This window comes from Nycticebus coucang, chromosome 12 (genome assembly GCF_027406575.1).
Source record: "Nycticebus coucang isolate mNycCou1 chromosome 12, mNycCou1.pri, whole genome shotgun sequence".
NCBI classification, from domain to species: Eukaryota; Metazoa; Chordata; class Mammalia; order Primates; family Lorisidae; genus Nycticebus; species Nycticebus coucang.
Window position 1 is genome coordinate 50,844,827 of NC_069791.1, and position 26,948 is coordinate 50,871,774.

The 26,948-nt window shown below is 38.3% G+C and overlaps 1 protein-coding gene across 1 annotated transcript in view; it reads left to right on the plus strand.

The window, feature by feature from the left end:
- LOC128560949 (pregnancy zone protein-like) overlaps nucleotides 1–26,681 on the plus strand; it is a 61,760-nt gene extending 35,079 nt beyond the window's left edge. Inside the window, exons 18-36 of the mRNA XM_053554628.1 lie at nucleotides 13,096–13,246; nucleotides 13,720–13,948; nucleotides 14,376–14,502; nucleotides 14,700–14,821; nucleotides 15,046–15,097; nucleotides 17,298–17,381; nucleotides 17,906–18,082; nucleotides 18,348–18,432; nucleotides 19,067–19,223; nucleotides 19,961–20,035; nucleotides 20,319–20,496; nucleotides 20,913–21,136; nucleotides 21,988–22,206; nucleotides 22,355–22,485; nucleotides 22,842–22,932; nucleotides 23,842–23,913; nucleotides 24,278–24,380; nucleotides 26,085–26,126; nucleotides 26,517–26,681. Of these exons, the coding sequence (XP_053410603.1) occupies nucleotides 13,096–13,246; nucleotides 13,720–13,948; nucleotides 14,376–14,502; nucleotides 14,700–14,821; nucleotides 15,046–15,097; nucleotides 17,298–17,381; nucleotides 17,906–18,082; nucleotides 18,348–18,432; nucleotides 19,067–19,223; nucleotides 19,961–20,035; nucleotides 20,319–20,496; nucleotides 20,913–21,136; nucleotides 21,988–22,206; nucleotides 22,355–22,485; nucleotides 22,842–22,932; nucleotides 23,842–23,913; nucleotides 24,278–24,380; nucleotides 26,085–26,126; nucleotides 26,517–26,539 (2,342 nt within the window). The 3' untranslated portion in view covers nucleotides 26,540–26,681. The remainder of the gene's footprint in view (nucleotides 1–13,095; nucleotides 13,247–13,719; nucleotides 13,949–14,375; nucleotides 14,503–14,699; nucleotides 14,822–15,045; nucleotides 15,098–17,297; nucleotides 17,382–17,905; nucleotides 18,083–18,347; nucleotides 18,433–19,066; nucleotides 19,224–19,960; nucleotides 20,036–20,318; nucleotides 20,497–20,912; nucleotides 21,137–21,987; nucleotides 22,207–22,354; nucleotides 22,486–22,841; nucleotides 22,933–23,841; nucleotides 23,914–24,277; nucleotides 24,381–26,084; nucleotides 26,127–26,516) is intronic.
- The last annotated feature ends 267 nt before the right edge of the window (nucleotides 26,682–26,948 follow it).

Consider the following 26,948-nt stretch of genomic DNA (forward strand, 5'->3'; position numbering starts at 1 on the left):
AATGGTATCTTCTTTTCAACCTTAAGAGAAAGCATGTCAATGAATGATCCAGAAAACTTGAAAACTTAGCGTATCATCACTACAGTCTTATCCCTAATATTCTGTAACATTCTATATAAATTTTCTTTTGGTTTTTGTTACCTATCCATTTTTCCTCCTCATTTCAGTTAATCAATTTAGTCCTGACCCTCAACAGAGCTACTAATCTCACAAGTAGGTTTTGTGTGAGCAAAAACAAAAAATCATAACTAGATTACTAAACAAAATTCTAATTTTGCCTTTCTTGTCTGCAGTCTTTCGCTACTTCTATATAATCTGTGTACCCTTAAACATTGCTCTTCTCATGTGACATATTTCTCAGATGTAATCACTACTCATACAGAATTCAAAGAGCTATTACAGTTAAAAGCTTTAAAACAGCATGCCTAACTCTGTTATTTTATACATCTATTTATAATTATCTATTTAAACATAATTACCTTAAAAATGATAACTTCAGACCAGAAGGCATATGAGATGTAATATTAAAATAAACATGTTTAAGATAATATAAAAGATATATTTAAAGATTTTATGTATGTCTTCAATATATACATTCTAATCTCTGGAGTACCACTTTCTTTTTCATCAAGCTAACTACATCTTTCCTTAGCAGATCTTACTCATTGCTCCTAACCTTCATGATGCTTTAATTTTATAATTACATCTCCTGTTTACCCAACTATGTTAACACACTCTCAAAATAGACATTATAATCTAAAAGAGTAAGTTTTTCCTCCTCTAGGAGAAACTTCGAAGCTTCCCTTCCCACTTTGGAAATAAATTTGTTTTGTGTATCCCTTTCCCTGAAGAGCATTCCCACTTTCCTCTGCTTCCTATGCATCTAGGATCATCTTAAGTTGCACTTTGGGTGAAATCTTTTCTGTTGAAACTGAAGTTGAGTATCTTTTCTTTCTGAAGTCCCCATTGTCTGTAACACATACTCTACTGTATCCTGTTGTTTACTGTTTACAACTCCACATTTCATTTGCTGTTAAAACAAAACAAATCATTCCTGAAATCCTCTTATTCAGCCATTCCTCTCATTTGGTTCTGACTGTAAATGGAAGACATGCAATCATCGTTTCAGTATAAAAGTAATATTTGGTACATTAATTTACTCTTTATCCTTCCCTTCATCTTAGAGCTGCATTTGCTTTGGTTGTTTTGTTTTTTTATTGTTGGGGATTCATTGAGTGTACAAGAAACTAGGTTACACTGATTGCATTTGTTAGGTAAAGTTCCTCTTACAATTGTTATCTTGCCCCCAAAAGGTGTGTCATTCACCGAGACCCCCCTTCTTCCCTCTCTCTGCTTCTTCCCTTCTCCCACCTACCCTCTCTCTGATCTTCCTTTCCCCCACCTCTCTTCCTCCTTCTGTCTCTCTTTGCTCTCCCCTTCCTCACCCCTCACCATGTACTAGGTTATTAATTGTCCTCATATCAAAATTGAGTACATAGGATTCATGCTTCTTCATTCTTGTGATGCTTTACTGGGAATAATATGTTCCACTTCCATCCAGGTTAATACAAAGGATGTAAAGGCTCCATCTTTTTTCATGGCTGAATAGCATTCCATGGTATACATATGGAATATATGTATACCACAGCTTGTTAATCCATTCCTGGGTTGAGAGGCATTTAGGCTGATTTCACATTTTGGTGATTGTGAATTGATCTGCAGTAAACAGTCTAGTGCAAGTGTCCTTATGGTAAAAGGACTTTTTTCCTTCTGGGTAGATGCAGGATCAAATGGGAAGTCTAGCTTCTGTTCTTTGAGGGTTCTCTATACTTCCTTCCAAAAAGATTGTATTAGTTTGCAGTCCCACCAGCAGTGTAAAAGTGTTTCCTTCTCTCCAGATCCATGCCAGCATCTGTAGTTTTGAGGTTTTGTGATGTGGGCCTTTCTTGCTGGGGTTAGATGTTACCTCAGGGTGGTTTTGATTAGCATTTCTCTAATAATTAGGGATGATGAGCATTTTTTCATGTTTGTTAGCCATTTGTCTGTCTTCTTCAGAGAAGGTTCTATTCATGTCCCTTGTCCATTGATATATGGGATTGTTGGATTTTTTCATGTGGATTAATTTGAGTTCTCTATAGATCCTAGTTATCAAACTTTTGTGTGATAAATATGCAAATATCCTCTCCCATTGCGTAGGTTATCTATTTGCTTTGGTTGTTGTATCTTTAGCTGTGCAGAAGCTTTTCAGTTTAAGTAAGTCCCATTTGTTTATTTTTGTTGTTGTTGTGATTGCCATGGAAGTCTTCTTCATAAAGTCTTTCCCAGGCCGATATCTTCCGGTGTTTTTCCTATGTTTTCATTGAGGATTTTTGTCATTTCATGCCTTAAATTTAAGTCTTTATCCATCTTGAATCAATTTTTGTGAGTGGAGAAAGGTGCGGGTCCAGTTTTGGTCTTTTACATGTGGATATACAGTTCTTCCAGCGCCATTTATTTATTTATTTTTATTGTCATTATTATTATTTTGCACTTTTGGCCAGGGCTGGGCTTGAACCCATCACCCCCAGTATATGGGGCTGGCATCCTACTCCTTGAGCCACAGGCACTGCCCCCAGCACCACTTATTGAATAGGGAGTACTGCCCCCCATGTATGTTCTTCTTTGGTTTATCAAAGATTAGGTGGCTAAATGAAAATGTTGGTTTATTTTCCTGGTTTTCTATTCCATACCAAACGTCTGTGTCTCTATTTTTGTGCCAGTACCATGCTGTTTTGACCACTATAGTCTTGTATTACAGCCTAAAATCTGGTATGCTGATACCCCCAGCTTTATTTTTATTACTAAGAACTGTCTTAGTTATATGGGTATTTTTTTTTTTGGTCCCATACAAAATGAAGAATTATTTTTTCCAAGTCTTGAAAGTGCAATGTTGGTATTTTAATAGGGATGGCATTGAATCTATAGATTGCTTTGGGAAGTATAGACATTTTATCAATGTTGATTCTTAACAGCCATGGCATGTTCTTCCATTTGTTAATATCCTCTGCTATTTCTTTTCTTAAGGTTTCGTAATTTTCTTTACAGAGGTCCTTCACCTCTTTTGTTAGGTATATTCCTAGGTATTTCATTTTCTTCGGAGCTATGGGGAAGGGAGTTGTGTCCTTAATTAGCCTCTCATCTTGGCTATTATTGGCATATACACAGGGTACTGACTTGTGGACATTGATTTTATATCCTGAGACATTACTATATTTTTTGATGACTTCCAGGAGTCCTGTGGTTGAGTCTTTGGGGTTCTCTAAGAATAAGATTATATTGGCAGCAAAGAGGGAGAGTTTTTCCTCCTCTGCTCCCATTTGGATGCCCTTTATTTCCTTCTCTTGCCTGATTGTATTGGCTGGAACTTCCAACACTATGTTGAATAGTAATGGTGATAGAGGATAACCTTGTCTGGTTTTAGTTCTAAATGGAAAAGCTTTCAGCTTTACTCCATTCACTAAAATATTGGCTGTGGGTTTGTCATAGATAGCTTTGATCAGTTTAAGAAATGTGCCACCTATGCCTATACTCTTCAGTGTTCTAATTAGAAAAGGATGCTGGATTTTATCAAGTGCTTTTTCTGCATCTATTGAGAGGATCATGTGATATTTATTTTTGCCTCTGTTAATTTGATGGATAACGTTTATGGACTTGCATATGTTAAACCAGCCTTGCATCCCTGGGATGAAGCCTACTTGATCATGATGAATGACTTTTTTGATGATAAGCTGTATCTATTGGCTAGGATTTTGTTGAGAATTTTCCATCTGTATTCATGAGTGAGATTGGTCTGAAATTCTCCTTTTTGTTTGGGTCTTTCCCTGGTTTTGGTATCAGGGTGATGTTTGCTTCATAGAATGTGTTGGGGAAGATTCCTTCTTCCTCAATTTTTTGGAATAATTTCTGCAGTACAGGAATAAGCTCTTCCTTGAAGGTTTGATAGAATTCTGGAGTGAAGCCATCTGGACCAGGGCATTTTTTGGTTGGAAGATTTTTTATTGTTTCTTTGATCTCAGTGCTTGAAATTGTTCTGTTCAGGAGCTCTATTTCTTCCTGGCTAAGTCTAGGGAGAGGGTGTGATTCCAAATATTGATCCATTTCCTTCACATTGTCAAATTTCTGGGCATAGAGTTTCTGGTAGTATTCAAATATGATCTCTTGTGGGATCAGTTGTTATTTCCCCTTTATCATTTCTGATTGAGGTTACTAGAGATTTTACTTTTCTATTTCTCGTTAGGCTGGCCAATGGTTTATCTATTTTATTTATTTTTTCAAAAAACCAACTCCTTTTTTCATTAATTTTCTGAATGATTCTTTTGTTTTCAATTTCATTGATCTCTGATTTGATTTTGGATATTTCTTTTCTTCTACTGAGTTTAGGCTTAGATTGTTCTTCTTTTTCCTATTCCATAAGATGGCTTGTGAGATTGTTGATGCACTCTCTTTCTGTTTTTCAAATGTAGGCATCTAAAGCGATGCATTGTCCTCTCAAAACTGCTTTTGCAGTATCCTACACAAGGTTTTGGTAGCTTGTGTCTTCATTGTTGTTATGCTCAAGGAAGTTAATGATTTCCTGTTTTATTTCTTCCTGCACCCATCTGTTATTCAACAGAAGATTGTTTAATTTCCATGCCTTTGTGTGGAGTCGAGCGTTTTTGTTAGAGTTGAGTTCCACCTTTAGTGCCTTATGGTCTGAGAAGATACAAGGTAAAATTTCAATTCTTTTGATTCTGTTGATATTTGTTTTGTGTCCCAGGATATGATCAATTTTGGAGAATGTTCCATGGGGTGATGAGAAGAATGTATATTCTTTATCTTTGGGATGGAGTGCTCTATAAGTGTCTATCAAGCACAGTTGTTCTAGGGTCTCATTTAAATCTCTTATATCTTTGTTTAATTTCTGTTTAGAGGATCTGTCCAGCTCTGTAAGAGGAGTATTCAAGTCCCCTGTTATTATGGTATTATCAGATATCATATTGCTCAGACTGAGTAAGGTCTCTTTCAAGAATCTGGGAGCATTAAATTGGGTGCATAAATATTTAGAATTGAAACATCTTCTTGTTGTATTTTTCCCTTGACCAATATAAAGTGACCATCTTTGTCTTTTTTGACTTTAGTTGCTGTAAATCCACATGAATCTGGAAATAAGATTGCAACTCCTCTTTTCTTCTGAATGCCATTTGCCTGAAAAATTATCTTCCAACCCTTGACTCGGAGCTTTAATTTGTCTTTTGAAGCCAGGTGTGTTTCTTGCTGACAGCAAATGGATGGCTTGTGTTTTTTAATCCAGTCAGCCAATCTATGTCTCTTTAGTGGGGAATTCAAGCCATTAACATTTATTGAGATAATTGATAAGTGTGGTAGTATTCCATTCATCTTATTTTGTGAGAGTCCATTGCTTAGTTTTATCTTTTGCATTAGTGTGGAGGTTAGGTTCTGTCCTTTAATTTCTGAGTTCTTACTTTGCTGCTGATCCATTATGGTGGTCAGTGTGCAGAACAGGTTGAAGTATTTCCTGTAGAGCTGGTCTTGTTGTGGCGAATTTTCTCAATGTTTGTATATCCGAAAATGATTTGATTTCTCCGTCAATTTTGAAGCTTAGCTTAGCAGGGTACAGAATTCTGGGCTGGAAATTGTTCTGTTTAAGTAGATTAAAGGTAGATGACCATTGTCTTCTTGCTTGGAAAGTTTCATTAGAGAAGTCTGATGGATTTGCCCCTGTAGGTCAACTGGCGCTTACTCCTGGCAGCTTGCAGAATCTTTTCTTTTGTCTTGACTTTGAACAGGTTCATCACAATGTGTCTTGGAGAAGCTCGGTTAGAGTTGAGGCGACCTGGGGTCCGATATCCCTCTGAAAGCAGTGTGTCAGAATCTTTGGTGATATTTGGGAATTTTTCTTTTATAATATTCTCTAGTATGGCTTGCATTCCTCTGGGGCATTCTTCTTCCCCTTCTGGGATTCCTATAACTCATATGTTGGAATGCTTCATAAAGTCCCATAATTCTGACAGTGAACATTCTGCTTCCTCTCTCTTCTTTTCTGCCTCTTTTACTATCTGAGTTATCTCAAGAACTTTGTCTTCTACCTCTGAAATTCTTTCTTCTGCATGGTCTAACCTGTTGCTAATACTTTCCATTGCATCTTTAAGTTCCCTAATTGACCTTGTCAGTTCCTTCAGCTCTGCTATATCCTTTTTATATTCTTCATATCGTTCATCTCTTATTTGATTCTATTTCTGGATTTCCTTTTGGTTATTTTCCACTTTATTACCAGTTTCCTTCATTGTTTCCATCATTTCTTTCATTGTTTTGATCATGTGTATTCTAAATTCCCTTTCTGTCAGTCCTAACATTTCTTTACAGGTGGAATCCTCTGCAGTAGCTACCTCATGGTCCCTTGGCAGGGTTGTTCTGGACTGGTTCTTCATGTTGCCTGGAGTTTTCTGCTGATTGTTCCTTATGAGTGATTTCTTTTATCTGTTTCTTTGCCCTAATTTTCCTTTCACTTCCTCTTGCTCTTTAAGTTTTCGTGCCTGTGGACTAAGGGTTAGATGAGTCCTTTTTGTACAGTACCAGAAGGATGAGAATGTTGAAGAGCAAGAAAGGGATGAAAGAAAGGAGGACCGAGTGAAAAGAAAAAAAAAATAGAGAAAGGAGAGGGGGTGGGTAAAAGTAATATTGACAAAAAGAAGAGAGGCACGGAAAGAGGGAGACAGAGCAATATAGGTGTACAGTAGGGTACTTTGACACAACATTAAAAAAAACCCCACCTTCTGGAGTTGCCAAGTTGGGTGGTTCCCTTGAGGTCAGCAGCTCTTTGCTAACCTGATCAGACACAGTACCCCACCTCCACCAAATAGAGAGGAAAAACAAAAATGCTATAAATTGTACCCTCAATGAATCCCCAACAATAAAAAAAAATGCTATAAATCAAACTAAAACAAGCAAACAGAAAACTTTATGGGATAATATTGGGTGAAAAACCAAATAATAGCAGTAGAAACACTAGCAAAAAAGAAATTCTAGTTATTAAAAAAGGCAGCAATGGGAAATTATAATTAAACTAGAAAAATTGAGAAAGAAAAAAGATCTGTACAGAAAAGGTTGACATTAAAAAAAAACAACAACATCAAAATAAACAAAAAAAAACCAAACCCCAAAAAAACACAACCAAAAACAAAGCAGTATGTATATGTTGTTGAATATTGTCTGGGCAACACGTGCTCTTCTGGGGTATGAGATATTAATCACAATTCTGATACAACTGGAGGCTGCTGATTTCTCATACCCCAGCAGGTAGACACCCTAAATCTCTCTTCAGCCCACTTAAAAGGCACTTTGAACTTGTAAACTTGCTGAGCAGAAGCTTTCCCAGGAAAGTGCTTGTCGCTGGAATCACTGCTGAAGTGGCTATCCACTTACCCAGTGTGCCAAAACCGGTCTCACTCTGCCCCTGAGGGTTAGGGTTGCAAGGCAGCTCAGACCTCACCCTTAGGCTACTTGGTTGCTGGGTTACCAGCTCCCACCCGATTCTAGCTCTGCAACCCTGAGGGCAGAGCTTGCCGGGGCAGATCGCTCACAATGGCTCCCTGTGGCCCACAGCCGAACACTATTAGCTCCGTCTGGCTCAGAGGCTCAGACTGGGACCCCAGACAATGGCCAAACTTCTCTGCATTCCCGCCCAGGCTCTCCCCAAGGCAGTTCAACTGAGTGCCACGTCCAAAGACACCAAAACAGTTCACAGGTAAGGCCTTTCCGGTTTGCAGTCTCACTGCTACTGAACTTACAGTTGAACACATGCGACCACTTGCTGGTTTTCCACTGTTTTAGTCCTCCTCTTGGGGTCCAGAAGTCTCTCGCTGACTCTCTGTATCTTCACAGGGGTGATGATAGGCAGATCCCACCAGCCAGAGATGCCTGGAGTCCTATATCCCCAGACTCACGGTGCCCAGATGCAAGGAAGCTGTTACTCGGCCACCATCTTGCTCTCCTCCCTGTGTTTTGACTTTTCAATAATGACATTCTGACTAGAGTAAGATGGGATTTCATTGTGAGTTTAACTTGCATTTCTCTATTAGTGATATTGAGCATTTTTTCATGTTTGTTAGCGATGTGTATGTCTTCTTTTGAAAAATATTCCTTCATGTCATTTGCTTACTTTTGAATGGAGTTGTTTCTTTATTGCTTAATGTTTGGGTTCCTTGCAGATTTTGGTGATTAATCCTTTGTCGGATGCACAGTTTATGAACATTTTTTCCTATTCTATAAGCTGTCTATTTATTCTGTTGATTTTTTTTTCTATACAGAAGCTTTTTAGCTTCATTAAGTCCCATATGTTAATTTTTATTTTTCTTACATTTGCTTTTGGGGTCTTAGTCATAAATTATTTGCCTAAGCCAATGTGCAACAGAGTTTTCCCTAGATTTTATTTTTATATTTTAACAATTTTAGATCTTACGTTTAAGTCTTCAATCCATCTTTAGTTAATTTTTATATACAATGAGAAGTAGGGTCTAGTTTCATTCTTCTGCATGAGACTATTCAGTTCTTCCAGCACCATTTGCTGAATAGGGTATTCATTTCCCACTATATTGTTTTCGTCTGCTTTCTTGAAAATCAGTTGCTTCTATGTGTGTGGCTTTATTTATTGGTTCTCTATTCTGTACCACTACTATGTGCCTAGTTTTATACTAGTACCATGCTGGTTACTGAAGCCTTATAGTATAATTTGAAGTCAGATAATGTGAGGCCTGCAGCTTTGTTATTTCTGCTTAGGATTGATTTGGCTCTCCAGGTTCTCTTTGGCTATGAATTTTAGGACTATTTTATCTAATTCTGTGGAAAACAGAATTGGTACTTTGATAGGAATTATATTGAATCTATAGATTGCTTTAGGTAATATACTCATTTTAACAATACTGATTCTTTCAATTTATGAGAATAGGATGTTTTTCCATTTGTTTCTATCATCTACAATTTCTTTCATCAGTGTTTGTACTTTTCCTGATAGATATTTTTCACTTCCTCGGTTCAATATGTTCCTAGGTAATTTTTTTTTTGTAGCTATTATAAATGGATTGAGTTCTTGTTTACAAGTTTGGTCATTATTGGTGTGTAGAAATGCTACTGATTTCAGTACTCATTGATTTTTGTACCCTGAGATTTTACAGAATTCACTTATTAAATCTAGGAGTCTTTTGGAAGAGTCTGTAAAATTTTGTAGTTATATGTTTATATCACCAAACAGACACTTTAGCTTCCTTTTTTCTGACTTGGATGTCCTTTATTTTTCTTCTGGTCTGATTTCTCTGGCCTGGATTTCCAGTACTATGTTAAATAAGAGTGAAGATGATAGGCACCCTTGTCTCAATTGGTTTTTAGCAGGAATACTTTCAACTTTACTTTGTTTAGTATGATCTTGGCTGTGGGTCTGTCATAACATGGCTTCTATTATTTTGAGGTATGTTCCTTCTATGCCAAGTTTATCAAGTGTTTTTATCATGAAGTCATTCTGAATTTTATCAAACCCTTTTTCTGCATCTATTGAAACGATCATATGGTTTTTGTTTTTAATTCTGCTTGCATAGTAAATCACACTTACTGATTTGCATATATTGAAACTTCCTTTTATCCCTAGAATAAAACCCACTTGAGAAGAGTATATCATATTTTTCATATGATGTTGGATTCAGTTTGCTAGTATTCTGCTAAGGACTTCTACACCTAAGTTCCTCAAGAATATGGGTCTGTAGTTTTCTTTTTTGTTGTTGTGTCATTGCTTAGTTTCAGTATAAGGGTGATACTGGCTTCATAGAATAAGTTAGAAAGGATTCCCTCTTTTTTGATCTTTTGAAATAGTTTTGGTTGAATTGTTACCAGCTTTTTATTACAGATCTGAGAGAACTTGGCTGTGAATCTGTCTGGTCTTGGACCTTTTTTTGTTTCTACTCACTATTGGTAGGTTCAGGAGTTCCATTTCTTCCTGATTCAAGCCTACAAGTTTGTATGTTTCAAGGAATTTATTCATTTCCTCTAGGTTTTCAAGTTTGTTGGCACAGACATGTACATACTATTCTCAGATAATATTTTGTATTTCTGTGGTATCAATTATAATGTCTCCTTTTTCATTTTTGATTGAGTTTATCAAAATTTTGTCTTTTCTTTTCTTGGTTCATCTAGCCAGCAGTGGTCTTTCAGTGTTGTTTATCTTTTCATAGAACATTTCATTGACTCCTGCTCCTCTTAGAATTCTTTCCTTCTTGTTGAGTTTAAACAATCTGGTGACTATATGTGTTGGTGAAGTTTGTCTTGTAATAAATCTCCCAGCAATTCCTTAAGTTTCTCATATCTGAATATCTAAATCTCTAGCAAAACCAGAGAAGTTTTCCTCTGTTACTCCCTCAAATATGTTTTCCAAACTTTTTGCTTTTTCTTCTTCTCCCTCAGTAATACCTATGACTTATAGACTTGGTACTTTACTTAATCCCGTATTTTTAGAAAGCTTTGTTCATTTTTTAAATTTTTTTCCTTTTGTCTAATGGGTTAATTCTGAAGACTTGTCTTCAAGCTCTGAATTCTTCTGTCTAGTCTGTTGTTAAAACTTTCTGCAATCTTTTGTAATTTCCATTTTTTTAATTTCAGGTTAATATGAGGGTACATACAATTAGGTTACATTACTTTTGTTTGTAAGATAAAATTCAAAGTCCAACTTGTAGTTATGTGTGCCACATATCCCAATATTGTACCTAAATGAATTTTTTTATTTACAAATGCTCTGTTTGTTTGGTTCTTTTTTTTGTTTGTTTAGGACAAGGTGCTTTTGATATCTGAATTGCTGTCCTCCCAGCTATAACATCTTAGCGCCAGGAATATTAGATTGCAATTATTTTCCTGCTGGTGGTGTTTGAGTTTTCTTTAAATATCTGTCTCTTTAGAAAAATTTTCACTCATGGAGGGAGGGTAGAAAAATTGATGTAGCATAAAAACTTACCTATTGGGTACAGTGAACCCTATTCTGGTAATGTGCACACCAAACGCCCTGACTTTAACATTATACAAGATATCTATGTTTAAAAAGAAAACTTTGTACCCTCTTAAGTAATATTTTGAAATAAAAAAATTTTTAAGCATAATATTTTTTAAAAAGTAAAGAAATTTTTCATTCATATCCTGAGTTGCTTTTCTTATTTCTTTGTGTTGACTTTCAACTTTCTCTTGGATTTCACTGAGCTTCTCTATAATCAGTATTTTGAATTCTTTATTTGATATTTCCAAGATTTCATTTTCATTTGGATCTACTGCTGAAAAGTTAGTATGATCCTTTGGGGGTGTTGTAAAACTGTTTTTTCATATTATCAAAATTATTTCTTTGGTTTCTTCTGATCCAGATAGACTGTCTTTCTTCTTATTTTAGAATTTATTTTCAGTTGGATGGGGTTTTTTTCCACCTTCAGGATGTGACTATAATGTATATTGTATATGATCACCTGGCTTTGGTTCCGTGTACTTTCAGTGACAAAGACTCTGCATGAGTTCCCTTGTTATAGATAGCCTTTGTGTGGTGGCTTTCTCAGATGCTGGTTGTTGTAGCAATGCACTGGGAGTGTGAGCAGCTCGGTATCTCCTGCAGAGCCAGAATGTGAAAGTCTCAGGAACATTTATTTATCTCATTCCTCAGTTCTATGTATTTTTGCAGGTATATTTTTCACTGGGTTGTGCAGTTCAGGATCTAAGCCAGTAGGTGGTGCACGTGGATCAGAACTGGCTGTGGCAGAAGCAGATGGTTGTATCAAGGTTTCCACAGGTGGGAGAGAGGACAGCTGCCCCAGCTCCACTACCAGGCTGGCAGAAATGTGATCTGCCTCCCTGTCATGCTCCTGTCCTAATGCTCAGGATATTCAAATCAGGTAGACACCAATGTCCATCTGCAGGAATACCGCTGTTCCATGTGGAGAAGGAGAAGGGTCCTACCCCTTGCTCAAGCTTAAACCACAAGGCACACCTCCTGTAGGCATGGAGTCACCACTAAATGATCCTGAATGGCTGTCCATAGGCCATATCTGTGCTGACCTACCATAGAACAGCAGCTGCTTAATCCATAGCAGTTGCGGGGAGAGAAGAAATCCCCCTCTCCATGTCCCTTCATGAGCCCTGGGGCTGCCGGACCCCTGTGGTGGAACCACAGTTTCCCCCACTAGAGCCCAGCACAGTGCCCACTACTGGGGAACTCTAGGACACAGAAAAGCCCATGTTCCTCGTTTCCTTTGTTCTAAGGGGTGCTCCTTTGGTGCAGTACACTCCCTTTCCATGAATAATGGCAATGCCTGAGGATAGACCACTGGGAACCCTGCTGCACTGCTGGGGCTGGGCACCCTGAGTGACTGCTGCAATGTCAGCAGATGCTAAAGAATGTGTGCAGGGCATCCAGTAACATGAAGATGCAGGGAGGAAGGTCCCAGGGCAGTGCAAAGTTCCACAAAGCACCAATTATGACACCTTCCACCATAATTTGCATCCGGGAGGAAACAAGCAGCCCTGTGTGAGCTGGTAGCCCAGGATCATGCCCTCAAGTCCCCGAGTCACAGGCTACTCCAGTACGTGGTCTCATGAGAGCAGAGCAGCTCTTTTTAAGTTCAGAAGCCAGGAGGGTGAGGGAAGCTGAAAATATCACCAGCTACCCTTCCCATGGAATATTAAGGGGTTCAATCTCTACCAGCTTCTTCCTTCTTTCTTTTTGTGCATCATCGTAGCTTCTCTCTATGAGCTCTCCAATAAGGCTCCAGCACTCTTCCCTGAACACTCCACTTCAGCGCTGTTAAAAGTCTCTAGTCAGCTATCTAAGGGGGGAAAAAAACTCTAGACAAACCAATAACTTTAGCCTTCTTATAGGACAAATAGGTAACTGAACAAAATAATAACAAGCTAATAGGAGAAAATTGTTTCAATAGTAAACATTCTCGGCAAATGATATTTATTCCACTTGAGATTTAAGGCAGCTATAAAAATTAATCATAAAAATGAGATTGTTCACATTGGGGGATGTGTGTTGCCTTATAGCACCTACGGGAGGCCTTTCTGGACCACCAGTTACTGGTCCACCAGTGGCTTGTCCAATGATGGTAGAAGCAGGCTTTCAGAATGTGCCAGTGAAGGAGACAGTCCGGAAATATTTCCCCGAGACGTGGATCTGGGACTTGGTGGAACTCGAGTAAGTTGTATAATGTGTTCTGGGGAATTTAGTCTATGACAGGATTTGAATCTCCTCTATGATTCTGATGTCTTCCTGGATTCCTAATCCTTTCAGTTCTGCCCCACTCTTTTCTGATAAATATTTAGGTTCACAGTTTATTTATCTTATAGTTTAGCAATGCTCTTTTTTCCTAATTTGGTTCTTAGAGAACTAAAGTAACAAAAGCAGAGGTTACCATCCCCTTTAAGTAAAAGGAAGGGAAGGGAGAAATGAAAAAATGAAGGAAGGAGTGAAGGAAAGAAGGAAGGGAGGGAGGGAGGGACTTCTAAAGCACTAGGAGCACCAAAATTTAGGTCAACTTTAGCATTAACCGCACTCTACTACTTCTCCCAGTAGAGAAGAGGTTGCTGAGTTATTGTGTCCTAGAATCAGCTATGGCTTATGCTAAAAAGGAGATTTGTTCACATACTTCTTCTTTGTTCCTTCACTAGCTTATCAGGTGGAAAAGAGTTGGAGATGAAGGTTCCTGACACCATCACGGAGTGGAAGGCCAGCGCACTCTGTTTGTCTGAAACTGCGGGTCTTGGCCTCTCCCCTGTTGTCCCTTTTCAAGTCTTCCAGCCCTTCTTCCTAGAGCTCACACTCCCCTATTCCGTGGTGCGAGGAGAAGCCTTCACACTCAAAGCCACTGTGTCCAACTACTTGTCCCACTGCATCCGGGTAAGGGTGCTTCTCTGGAAGTGAAAGCAGAAGGACGGACTATAGTCACCATGCTTTTCCTAGGTCTCTAGGTAATGCAGTAACTCATAGCTGAATATGGTCTGTATTAATTTGGGGACAGAACAGATACTAGGAGCAAAGCTACCTGATGGGTCTGAGGTGGTAAAGTTATATCCATACAGATCTCTGTATCTTTGTATTCCTAAATTCACACATTACATCCACTTTATTCACTTTTTCACTTTGAGAAAACATCTCATCCTTGTGTTGGCTTTAAGCAAACTCCTAAGCATTTATGCCAGTTTCTGTCTGTTTTTCAATTCCCTTATTGCAAACCATAAAATACAAAGCATTTGGTAGGATTTACCTTGGGTCCACTACCCTCTGCCCATGTCCCTTCACAAACTTGTGTTTGGTGTGGGGGCAGGTCAGTGTGCAGCTGGAGACCTCCTCTGCCTTCCTGGCGGTCCCAGTAGAGAAGAATGAAGAATCTCACTGTGTCTGTGGAAATGGGAGAAAAACCTTATCCTGGGCTGTGACTCCAAAATCACTGGGTGAGTGATAATGCTGTTAACGAATTCTATGCCATGTGTCTGTTGATTTGCTTTTCACTCTGACCCCAACGCATGCTTTTTCTCGTCCTTTAACACCGATCAAGAAAAAAATGGCATTAAATATACTGGGAGATTTAAGAAGTAGAAACTATGTATACAGAATCACTATTTAACTCTTTGAGAAACTTATTCCCCAGGTAAAGTGAATTTCACAGCTACTGCAGAAGCAGTGCCGTCTCAAGAATTGTGCAATAATGAGGTGCCGGAAGTACCAACATTTGGACAGAAGGATACTATAGTAAAGCCCTTACTAGTTGAGGTATGTGGCTATACTCTCTCAGTCTCAGAGGGCCTGTTATATAATATAGCATCATCTAATACATATATATATGTGACAGTGACATTTCACTCCCCAAAATATGAATGTATCACCAACTCAATTATTTGCTGATGTTTTCTTTTCTACTTTTAAGTGACTGATTTTTTCATATGCATTCAGCATCACTTTACTTTTTTGCTTTTCTTTCTTCTGTCAATACAAAGCCTGAAGGAATAGAAAAGGAGGAAACTTACAACACACTGCTCTGTGCATCAGGTAAGTGTGAAAAAACAGATAAAATGTTCACATTACACCACTTGCCAAAGTATAGTCCATAGTTGTGGAACGTCCTTTGGAGCATGCTTTCCTCTGAAAAAAACGAAAACATAAATTACAACTCTTACCCTCTCCCATGTGAAAAGCTAAGGACATTTAAGGAAAAACAACATTTTCCTGATGAAAATTATTTGAAGTTAGGTTCAATTTTCTTAGAGGAAAAAATGGAAAATACAATTGAAGGTGTTTTTACTACCATATTTTAAGAATAAAGAAACAGACATATATTAAAAGACTTGCCTAAAAACTCTAAGCTAATTATGAGGACTCAAGCTACTAACCCCAGGACAGGACTTTTTCTAATACACCTGTATTTCCCAAATGTTTTCCTAAACTGTGTTAAAAATATTGAAATAGCCTGTAATTCCACCTACTTTGGAGGCAGAGGCAGGAGAATTGCTTGAGCCCAGGAGTTGGAGGTTGCTGTGAGCTGTGATGTCACAGCACTCTACCCAGGGGTGACAGCTTGAGGCTCTGTCTCAAAGAAAAAACTTGAAATATTTGTGTGGCACTAATTATGTATTACTCAAATATTAGTTTAAATATGCTCATGTTTTTACTTAAGCAGGTTATTTTAAGATGAACTCCAGGTCACAAACATGTATAGAACACTAATATTTTACTCATATCATTAATATAATTATATAAAAAAAATTAAAATATTTACTCTGTGCCATCTAGAATCAGCTTGAGGACAGTGTTCACTCTCAGGATCACCCCTCTTCTCTGTAGGAACATTCCTTTATAATTTCATATAGCCACATGGTTTTAATAGCAACTTCATACTAGAGATCATAGAATGTACATCTTTGGTCGATGCCCTATTCCTGAACTCAACATCATGTATTCAGTTGCCCACTCATTGTCCCACTCACAGGTCTGTCCATCTACTAGGGATCTCAAAGCAAGCATGCTCAAAACTGAATCTCTTCTAGGCCTCACAAACCTGCTCCTCCCACAATTTCATCTCAGATGATGGAGATTCCATTCTTCTACTTGTTAGGAATAAAAATTTTGGAGTTTACCTTTGTTATAGTCTTTCTTTTACATTTCATGTACAATTTGTTCACAAATTTAGCTGACTCCACCCTGAAATTATATTGAGAATCTGCCCACTGCTCACCACGTCCACTACTCTAGTCTTTCCTCTCCTGGACTATCTCAATAACCTCAGAACTGCTGTTCTGGTCTTCTCCTCTCCTTATTCCCTTACAGCATGAAGGACCCTTTAAAGGACCTGTAAGATCATGCCCTTCCTCTGCTCTAACTTTTCCTGGATTTCCCACATTCCCCAAAAGCAAAGTCTTAAGTCTTTAATGTCACCTACAAACCCTTACTACCCCATGACTTTATACACAACCACGTCTTCCCGCCCTCTTTGTTCTAATCATACAGGCTGTCTTCTTCCACTTGGAATGCGCCCAGCACGCTTCAATCTCTGAAGTCTTTTTACTTTTTCTTCCTTTTTCCTGGAAGTATCTTGTCCCAAGTATCTATAAATCGCACTCCCAACTTACCTAGAGTCTGCTCACATAAGACTTCTTGTCAATGAGTCATTTAATTGGGAGTCTCCTCCACACACTCTGCACTTCCTAATTTGCCTCATTTTACTAGCTCTCCCTATAAACATGTGCCATTTAATTTTTCCTATGACACTTAACAACATTTATCATGTCAAATGAATGTGCTTCGTTATTTATCTTACCTCTCCCATAAAAATGAAAGCTCCAGGAGATCAGGAAATTTGTTTTGAAAATTGCTGTATCATTGCACTTAAAACAGAGCCTGGTAAATAGCATATACTTGATACACATGTACGGAATGAATGTGATTGTCACAAAACACTAACAATAGTAGTAATTAATATAATTTATAAAGAGAAGGAAATAAGTATGCCGTAAGTATACACTTATTAAAAAAGCCACAGAAATGTAGTAGAAATATACTGTATATGATTAATCTGAATTTCACTGAGAAATTAATCATGGCTTTAGTAGAAACTTGGATTGCATCGAAGAAATTATATTAAGACAAAGAGAAATGAAAGGCTGGATCCAGACCATGCGAAAAGACTCATATCAAAAACAGAATATTTATCTCATTTTCCCCTTTCTTACATGTGTTTGTCTTCTTTCATTAGAAACTGAAGTGCCTGAAAAGTTGTCACTGAATGTTCCTTCAAATGTGGTTGAGGGATCAACCAGGGCAACATATTCAGTTTTGGGTGAGTCTCTCAGTCCAAAGGAAGCATCTGTCCATCTCTATAACCAGTGCATGGGCCTCACCAGCCATGATTAATGGAGTCCCTGACACTAGGCTTTGCGTTGAGAGGAAAAGCACTAAACCGAGAGTTGCACTATGTATGAGTTAGAAATGGAATTGAACAGATGTTGTGCTATATATTGCACCTTGATCAACTCTGTACGGTAAAGAGGTCACTTCTCTGTGATTTACAGGGTGGTAATGCTTCTTAGGAGATTTGAAAATGACTGTAGTGCATCTTGCCAGACATCAGGAAAGACGTATTACCTGTCATTCAGTTTCTTTCCTGTTTTTCCATCCTTGAAAGATCTACTTTGTCTTACTATTTTCTTTCTTTTCTATTTCTTCTCTCTTCACCTTTTGTGCTTTCTTACCCTTTGCCCCTATGTAATTTAGCCTCTCAGTTAGTTATCCCAGTCTATTTCTCTAGCCCAACACAAACCATCACTGTGATCATCTCATTTTTCTATAACTTTCATTCCCCAGGTGATATACTAGGCTCTGCAGTGCAAAACCTTCAGAATCTTCTCCAGATGCCCTATGGTTGTGGAGAGCAGAATATGGTCCTCTTTGTCCCTAACATCTATGTTCTAAACTATCTGAATGAGACTCAACAGCTGACAGAGAATACCAAGGCCAAAGCCATCAACTACCTCATCAATGGTGAGAGATACCTCGAAAGGAGAAACGTTAATTGATCTCCTAATCTTTTGGTGAATTAAAATTAGCATCTCTTTGGTTAATATTTTGTAGGCATTGTTGCTGTGATGTTCAATAAAATATCTCACCCTACAGCTAGAAAATTTAATGGTACATCAAGTCTTAGGGACATGTTTATAAAATAATTCTTCGACAGCATTGAAGAAGCAGCTTAATTATCCTCTAATGTCTCTGCTATTTCACAAATGTATGAAAACTTTTTTTTCAGGGTACCAAAGGCAGTTGAATTATAAGCACAGAGATGGTTCATACAGCACCTTTGGGGAACATGGGTCAAGCCAAGGAAACACTTGGTAAGATAATTGCTTCCATATTATCTCTGCAGAGCCATGACATTTAAGGATTTTAGAAAAAGCTACTCTCTAATATCTGGATATATTTTGTAGAAAATTTTTAGTCTTTAAAAACACACATACTATAGATGTTGATCTCTACTGGGTCATTTCACCATTTCATCTCTGCAAGCTCATCTGCTCTGATAGCACAGCACATGCTGGTGAAATAAGGCTCCCCCAAATACAAATATAAGTCAGAAAGTGTCATTAAGTAAAACGAAAGGGGAAGATGTTTTCACACTTTGCATTAAAAGAGGAGAGGAGGGAGAGGACAGAGAGAAACTGGGGTGTAGTAAAATCAGGAGAAGTCGTTCAGGAAATTTAGTTTTGATGGTGGGGAGGATTGGAGACTCCAACAAATAGTTCATGAGAAAAAAAATGAACAGCATCAACTCTGGTCAATAAGCAACATTGAGAAATTTAAAAAAGAGAGTCACATGTTTGCTGGACTAGAGAATATTCAGCATTCAAGTATAGTTTCACCAACAGTTTCCTCCCCAGAATTGTGAAGTTCGATGGGTGGAGGCGGTGCACAGAGTGAGCTGTACAAGTGAGGGGGTCCTCATGTCTCATCTTCTCTTTTGCTGGACAGGCTCACTGCATTCGTGCTCAAGTCCTTTGCTCAAGCCCAGTCATACATCTTTGTGGAGAAGTCACACATCATGGATGCCCTCTCCTGGCTGTCCCAGAAACAAAAGGAAAATGGTTGTTTCCAGATGGCTGGATCCCTGCTAAACAATGCCATGAAGGTAATGTCCTTTCTAATTGTTTTATGGTTTGTGAAGATAGTGATATGTAGGAGGGAATGATGTTTATATTGAGTCCTCCAGTTCAGACATCAGACATAGCTTTGAGAAAGGATGGCAGACTCTAAATCTCCAGAAATCTAACAATGTTAGTTGGGCGTTGTTTGTTTGTTTGTTTGAGATAGAGCCTCACTCCATTGCCCAGGCCAGAGTGCCATGACATGCCATAGCTCACAGCAACCTCAAACTCCTGGGCTCAAGTGATCCTCCTGCCTCAGCCTCCTGAGTAGCCGGGACTACAGGTGCCCAACACCATGTCCTGCTAGTTTTTTCTATTTTTAGTGAAAATGGGGTCTCTTGCTCAAGCTTGTCTCAAATTTCTATGCTCAAGCAATCCCCAGCCTTGGCCTCTGAGACGGTTAGGATTACAGGCATGAGCCTTGGCCTCCGAGACAGTAAAATGACAGGCATGAGCCTTGACCTCCGAGACAGTTAGGATTACAGGCATGAGCCTTTTTCTTTTTCTTTTTTTTTTTAATTGAATGAAAATAGTGTTTAAAAAAATGGGAGAGAAGATGATTTGGGATAGTCATAACAATTTTAGTGTGGAGGAAGATGAGGGAACATCAATAATATGGCACAGGAAATGAAACTAGCAAAGATGTCAAAGAAGAAGGGAGCTAGCAGACTGGCTGATGACCAGTGGAGTGTTTGAGTGTCTTGGCCTCTGGTTCTTACAGGGAGGGGTGGACGACGAGGTGACACTCTCTGCCTACATCACCATTGCTCTGCTGGAGATGCCACTGCCTGTCACTGTATGTACTAGCAGATTGCCTCTACCTCCTTCACAAACGGAAGGAATAAAAATAAGGAAGCTATGAATCCCCAAGGAAAATTGTGGTTTTTTGTGATATTTAATCTGGAATATTTCACTGGAACATAAAGGACCAGGTCCTTTAGGAAGCTGCAGGGGAAACTATTCTTCCATTAGAAGAGTGTGTTGCATGAGCATATTGGGGTTTTAATCTGGGGTCACCCCAGTGACAGTTCATTTGCCTAATTCTGCAATTTGAGGATTGCCTTTCATTTTCTTTGTAGCACACAGTTGTCCGAAATGCTCTATTCTGCCTCGAAACAGCCTGGAACTCCATCTCAGGGGCCCACAGAAATCTTGTCTATACCAAGGCCTTACTGGCCTACGCCTTTGCCCTAGCAGGAAACCAGGCCAAGCGAAGAGAGCTGCTTGAATCACTAGACAGAGAGGCCGTGAAGGAAGGTAGGAGCTGCAACTGCAAATTTTACTTCTAGCAATCAGTGACCCAGAGTAGGGAGAGTACCTCTCCTGAGCTCAGACCTGTCGTGCTACCTTAATTTCAGTGACCACAAGAAATTACTGCTGATCTGTCACTTAAACTCTCTGGGTCACCTGGACCATTTTATCAATCCACACACTAATGACTCTGTATACAGTCCCAATTTCTAATATCACACAAGTATATAAGGGTCACAAAGACTCATGATGAACAACTGGAACTTTATGTCCTTGGCAAAGATCTGCTTGGCAGTGACTGTTTAACACTTTTTCTTCCCTTATGTCAATTCATTAGGTGACTCTAATTAAAATCATCATTTATGGATTAGATTTTGAAAGCATTCTATGAGCTAAAGATTCTCCCCTTTTTCGTTTCAAAGAGGACACAATCCACTGGCAGCGTCCTGGGAAAGTTCAAGCAGCTGGGACACTTTATTACCAACCCCGGGCTCCTTCTGCGGAAGTGGAGATGACATCCTACGTGCTCCTTGCCTATCTTACTGTCCAGCCTGCCCCATCTTCAGGGGACCTCGCCATGGCATCACGCATTGTGAACTGGATTACCAAGCAGCAAAACCCCCATGGCGGTTTCTCCTCCACTCAGGTCTGTGGAGAGGCTCTAGGCGGAAAAATAAATGTGTTCATATGTATGTATTAACTAATACATTAATTATGAATAATTGAATGGCTTGCATTTCTAATTCACACTCTCTCCATCCCTCTGTCACCTGCCCTATTTTTTCTGTAGATGGCTGTTATGTCTTTTATACACTCTCATATCTTCTGTCCTTAAGCGGACCCTGCAACAGTAGGTCAATTTCCCAAAGCAATGTTTTCATGAAATTACTTCCCTTTGAAAGGAAATCTTGTTTTTACCCAAAGCCTAAAATTATTGGATATCTGACCCCAACTATGTCCTCTCCCCAGTAAATATGAATGCACCAATCTAATTAGGTAAAGACCTTCGAATTTTCTGGAGTTGGCTCACCGCCATTTCCATGTCGTCACATAAAACATTCCTCACCCTGGCACTTCTGGATGCCTCTCCACTGTCTTTATAAACCCTTCTCATTATTCAGAGACAGTCTTCTTGTTCAGTATTCTCTTACTACTCTGGCCCACATTTTCCTCTCCCTCCTCTGAATTTTCATGACAAATATTGTTACATAATTTATAAGTGATTGAAGTAACCTCCCTTTGTGTCAAGTATTTAAGTCTTATTCCCACATGTATATTGTAAACTATCTGTACAAAGAAACTCTTCATTTCCTGCAAAAGTACCCAGAATAGTTCATCATCAATAACTAGATCTGAACTGAAATGAAATTAAGATAATGGACTGTGCTTATGACTAAAGAATTCTGAAAGTAGATAGTGTCACTCATTATAATCTACATTTTGTGTGATTTCACTGCCTTCCTCTCCTATGGTTTCTGCATCTATCTTTTTTTTCAGGATACAGTGGTAGCTCTCCAAGCCCTCTCCAAACATGGAGCAGCAACTTTCACTAAAAATGAGAAAACAGCTTTGGTCACTGTCAAATCTTCAAGTTCTTTCTCCAAAGAATTCCAAGTAGATGACGCCAACCGCCTGCTGCTGCAGGAGGTCTGGTTACCAGAGATTCCAGGGGAATACAACACCACAGTCTCAGGGTCAAGATGTGTGTACCTTCAGGTGAGACTAAGGGGACGCTGCAAATGGGATAGGAAGTCTCAAGAGATAAGTTTCCATTTCAACATATAAGAGAAATGTATACTAACGGAAGATATGACTCATCTAGAACAGATTATGAGACTATTTTGACTTTATCCATTTATTTTAGACATCCCTGAGATATAACATCCTTCCTAAGAAAGAAGGGAAAGCTCCCTTCGCTCTGCAGGTTGATACTCTGCCCAAGAACTGTGATGGAGTAGAAGCCCACAAAAAATTCCTGATTGACATCAACATTAGGTAAATCCTGAATCATTACTAGACTATTTGTAGGATATGGAGAAATTGATTATTTTTGTTGGGGGGGGATCTCCATTGTCTAAAGCCACATAATGAATATGAAATTCTAGTAAAATTTATTAACAAGAAAATTTTCTTCACTTACTGAAACATCTTAATTTTAATAATATGATGTTGCCATATATGAAGAGTACAGGTTTCAAATGATGGGTTTTCAAAACAATCACAACAGAAACAAGATAAAAAAGAAAGATAAAATTGTATGGCAGAAATAAAGGAAAAGGGGAGTGTTCTGCCTTAAATGAATTCCAAGGGATATTATTAGAATGCCCTATCTCTTTGCCTTGACTTTATAGTTATACTGGGGACAGACCAAGCAGCAACATGGTCATTGTTGATGTAAAGATGATATCAGGCTTCATACCTGTGAAATCATCAGTAAAAGAGGTAAGCCCTAAATCCCTTACAGAGGGGAAGTCATGATAAATACTGACATTTAAGGTTGTCATTTGACTCTGTTAATGAAGTTTTCGAGAGGTTTATACCCTAAAACTTGCTTCTCCAGAGTGTATTTCTAATTTTAATAGTGGGTATCATGGCCATATAGGGCATGGAGTTAATATAGGACATAGTTAGAAACATGACAAATAACATTCCAGAAAATTCTGAGACACCTAGTTACACAAAGTTGTATTGAATTACCTTCCAACTATAAATAAAAAGGATGTATATGCATATGTATTTATATTTATATCACATATAGGTATCTTTATACACATTTATAGTATATATATATATACGAAAGGGTTCAATAAGAGATAAGAGTTCAGTATATATTACTATAATTATCAGTATGATATTATTATTATTTTTACTGAAGAAATCAAAATAAAGTTTAGATACTCCTGAGAAGTCATTTAGAATAGCAGTTCCTCACCTTTTTGGCACCAGGGACAAGTTTCATAAAAGACAATTTTCTACAAAGATGGGACAAGAGTCTGGGATTTGACAGGAGGCAGAGCTCAAGCCGTGACATCAGTGATGGGGAATGGCTATAAATAGGGATGAAGCTTCACTCACTTGACCTCTGCTTGCCTCCTGCTGTGTGGCCTGGTTCCTAACAAGCCAGGGATCAGAATGCTCTTAGCAGCAAGTTTTGTGGAAGACACTTTTTCTATGGACTGGGGGTTGGGGCAGAAAGTGGTGATGCTGAGCACAGTCCCTAACAAGCCACAGACTGGTACTGGACCAGGGTCCAGAGTTGAGTGCCACAGATCTAGAATATAAATATCTAAAAGCTTCTCCTAGTATAAAATTTTCTTATTCCATACCCTGGGTTATTTTCTTGGTCAACAGCTCCAAAAAACACGGCCTCAGATTCAGAGGACTGAAGTGAGCACCAACCATGTTCTGATTTATTTTGAAAAGGTAAGACTCTGTGACTCTGCTAGATCTAGAAGAGCTACTAGAAGTTCTAACAAACCAAAACACTTTCCTATAATGCTGTTCATATACACAGGTGAGGGAAGACACAATAGCTACAAAGGGAAATGAGGCCTGGACTGATGAACAGGCTCAATTCACCACATTTTACTATCAATACAATTGCCTCTTTGTCCTTCTTTTTATCTGTCACTGAGTACGGTATGCAGGTCACAAAATGCCCCAATCTTTCCATAGATTTTGCACAGATGGATAGCGTAACGACAGGGTTCAATAACATCTTAAGAAGAGAAGATGGTAACGTACTGGGTTAATCCTTGATACCAATTCTATTTTCCTGCCTCTCCAGCTAACCAATCAAACCGTGAGTTTTTCCTTCTGGGTGGAACAAGACATCCAAGTAAAGAATTTAAAACCAGCTACAGTGAAAGCCTATGATTATTATGAGACAGGTGAGTGGGATTCAGATGTGCCGAGATTTAAAAAGAAAAAAAAATGGCTAGCCTAGTGAAGGATTGCCTTAAGGCAAGCAAAACTCCACAATCTTTTACTGAAAGCAAAAGGGAGTTTATGAGCACTGAATAATCATTTTCTTGTATGCTACCTTTTCACATGCCCCCAAACATGTGTTAGAGCCATTCCATAAATTGATTAAAAAGCAATGTGGTGATCAATTCCGTCTCCGTTTCCCAGTAACACTGTTTCTTCTGGCATGAATTATTCCAGAAAGATAAGAAGAGTAGCAATAACAACAACAACAAAACAGCGTGTGATGTGAGACCTAAACTTTGTTCTGTTTTTGACTTATACTTTGGATAGTCTTACAGAATTTGGGAAATTTTGTAACATATCAGGGAATTCTCATTTTTCTTTTTTTTCTTTTTTTTTATTAAATCATAACTGTATACATTGATATGATCATGGGGCATCATACACTCGCTTCATAGACCATTTGACACATTTTTATCACAGTGGTTAACATAGCCTTTCTGGCGTTATCTCAGTTACTGTGCCAAAACATTTACATTCTACATTTACCAAGTTTCGCAAATACCCCTGTAAGATGCACCACAGGCGTGATCCCACCGATCCCCCTCCCTCAACCCACCCCCCCTTTCCCACTTCCCCCTATTGTTAAGTTGTAGCTGGGTTATAGCTTTCATGTGAGAGCCCCAAATTAGTTTCATAGTAGGGCTGAGTACATTGGGTACTTTTTCTTCCATTCTTGAGATACTTTACTAAGAAGAATATGTTCCAGCTCCATCCATGTAAACATGAAAGAGGTAAAGTCTCCATCTTTCTTTAAGGCTGCATGGTATTCCATGGTGTACATATACCACAATTTATTAATCCATTCGTGGATTGATGGGCACTTGGGCTTTTTCCATGACTTAGCAATTATGAATTGGGCTGCAATAAACATTCTGGTACAAATATCTTTGTTATGTTGTGATTTTTGGTCTTCTGGGTACATGCCCAGCAGAGGGATTACAGGATTGAATGGCAGATCTATTTTTAGATCTCTGAGTGTTCTCCATATATCTTTCCAAAAGGAATGTATTAATTTGCATTCCCACCAGCAGTGCAGAAGTGTTCCCTTTTCTCCACATCCACGCCAACATCTCTGGTCTTGGAATTTTGTGATATAGGATAGTCTCAGTGGAGTTAGATGATATCTCAAAGTAGTTTTGATTTGCATTTTTCTGATGATTAAAGATGATGAGCATTTTTTCATATGTCTGAAGGCCGTGGAAATTCTTCCATTTGCTTGAGACTTCGAAATAGAAACTTACTAGAATCATAGCATGCTGGTAGTGCTTGGATTAAGGAAAGTTTCAGAGAAGAGGGTACAATTCTAGTGGAAAAAAACATAGTTGTGGAAGAGACAAGGTAAAGTTTATATAGAGACAGGCACACCACCCGTATACCCTGCCCCTCGATTCTGCACCCAAGCCCAATTTTCTCTTAGTCCCCTCTCCCCAATCCCAAAAGCTTAGTATAGAAGTCAGTCATTTTTATTGGTTCTATGGCTTTGCTTTATGCTTTCTTTCTTAGTTGACAGTTTATTTGCAAATAACATGTCATAGTTTGTTTGCAATTAACATTTCAGATGCCTATGACTGAATGCCTTCTGTCTAATCATTGTTTCATTTCAGATGAATTCAGCATTAAAGAATATAATGTCCCTTGCAGTGCTGGTAAAGTATAAACAACAAAATCTAATCCCAACATGAAAATAAATAAACATCTTAATTAAACAGTAAAATCTAAGTTAGCCTCTCAGTTCTCTGCATAAGGCGGCTTATAAGGAAACTTGTCCTTGTGTCTATCCGTCTAGCACAGAATGAGAGATGTGATCCACAAGACCTACCTTTTATGCCTATTGACCAGGTTCATATCTTTAACAATATAGCATCTGTGGTGAGACCATCAGCTCTCCTTTTTAAAGTATGAGAAAACTGAGAACAGCCCTCTTATTAAACACGATTAAGTTACTAAGTCCAAATATTTATATTTGAAATAAAATATATTCCTTTAGTAGTTCACAGACTTTCCCTAATATTTCTACCTTTCCTTCTACCATTTAGAATCTGAACATGGAAATGCTTGAAAACATAAACATGTGGACCTCGTTAGGTGATCTTCTCCAGAAATGAAGAACAAAGACTTATGAGGAGAGAAAATACAGAATGAAGGGAAAAGAATTAGAATATATAAAATTTGTATGTTGAATAAATTTGTGACCTTTGTAACATTTTTTTGTTCTTTATGAATAGCATATCTCCTTTCCTAAATACATGTTTATTGTCCTTAGCATTTTTTAAAACACACAAAAAACTATACAAAGAGTATACCCCAAAACACCCCAAAACACTATGATGGATCAAAGTGGAATTCAAAAAGACATCTAATTAATCCACAAAAAGATGAAAAATGAAAACAATATTTCCAAACCACAATGTCCATAGACGGGAATGGTTTAACGAACTGTGGTATCTCCATACCATGCAATACCACTG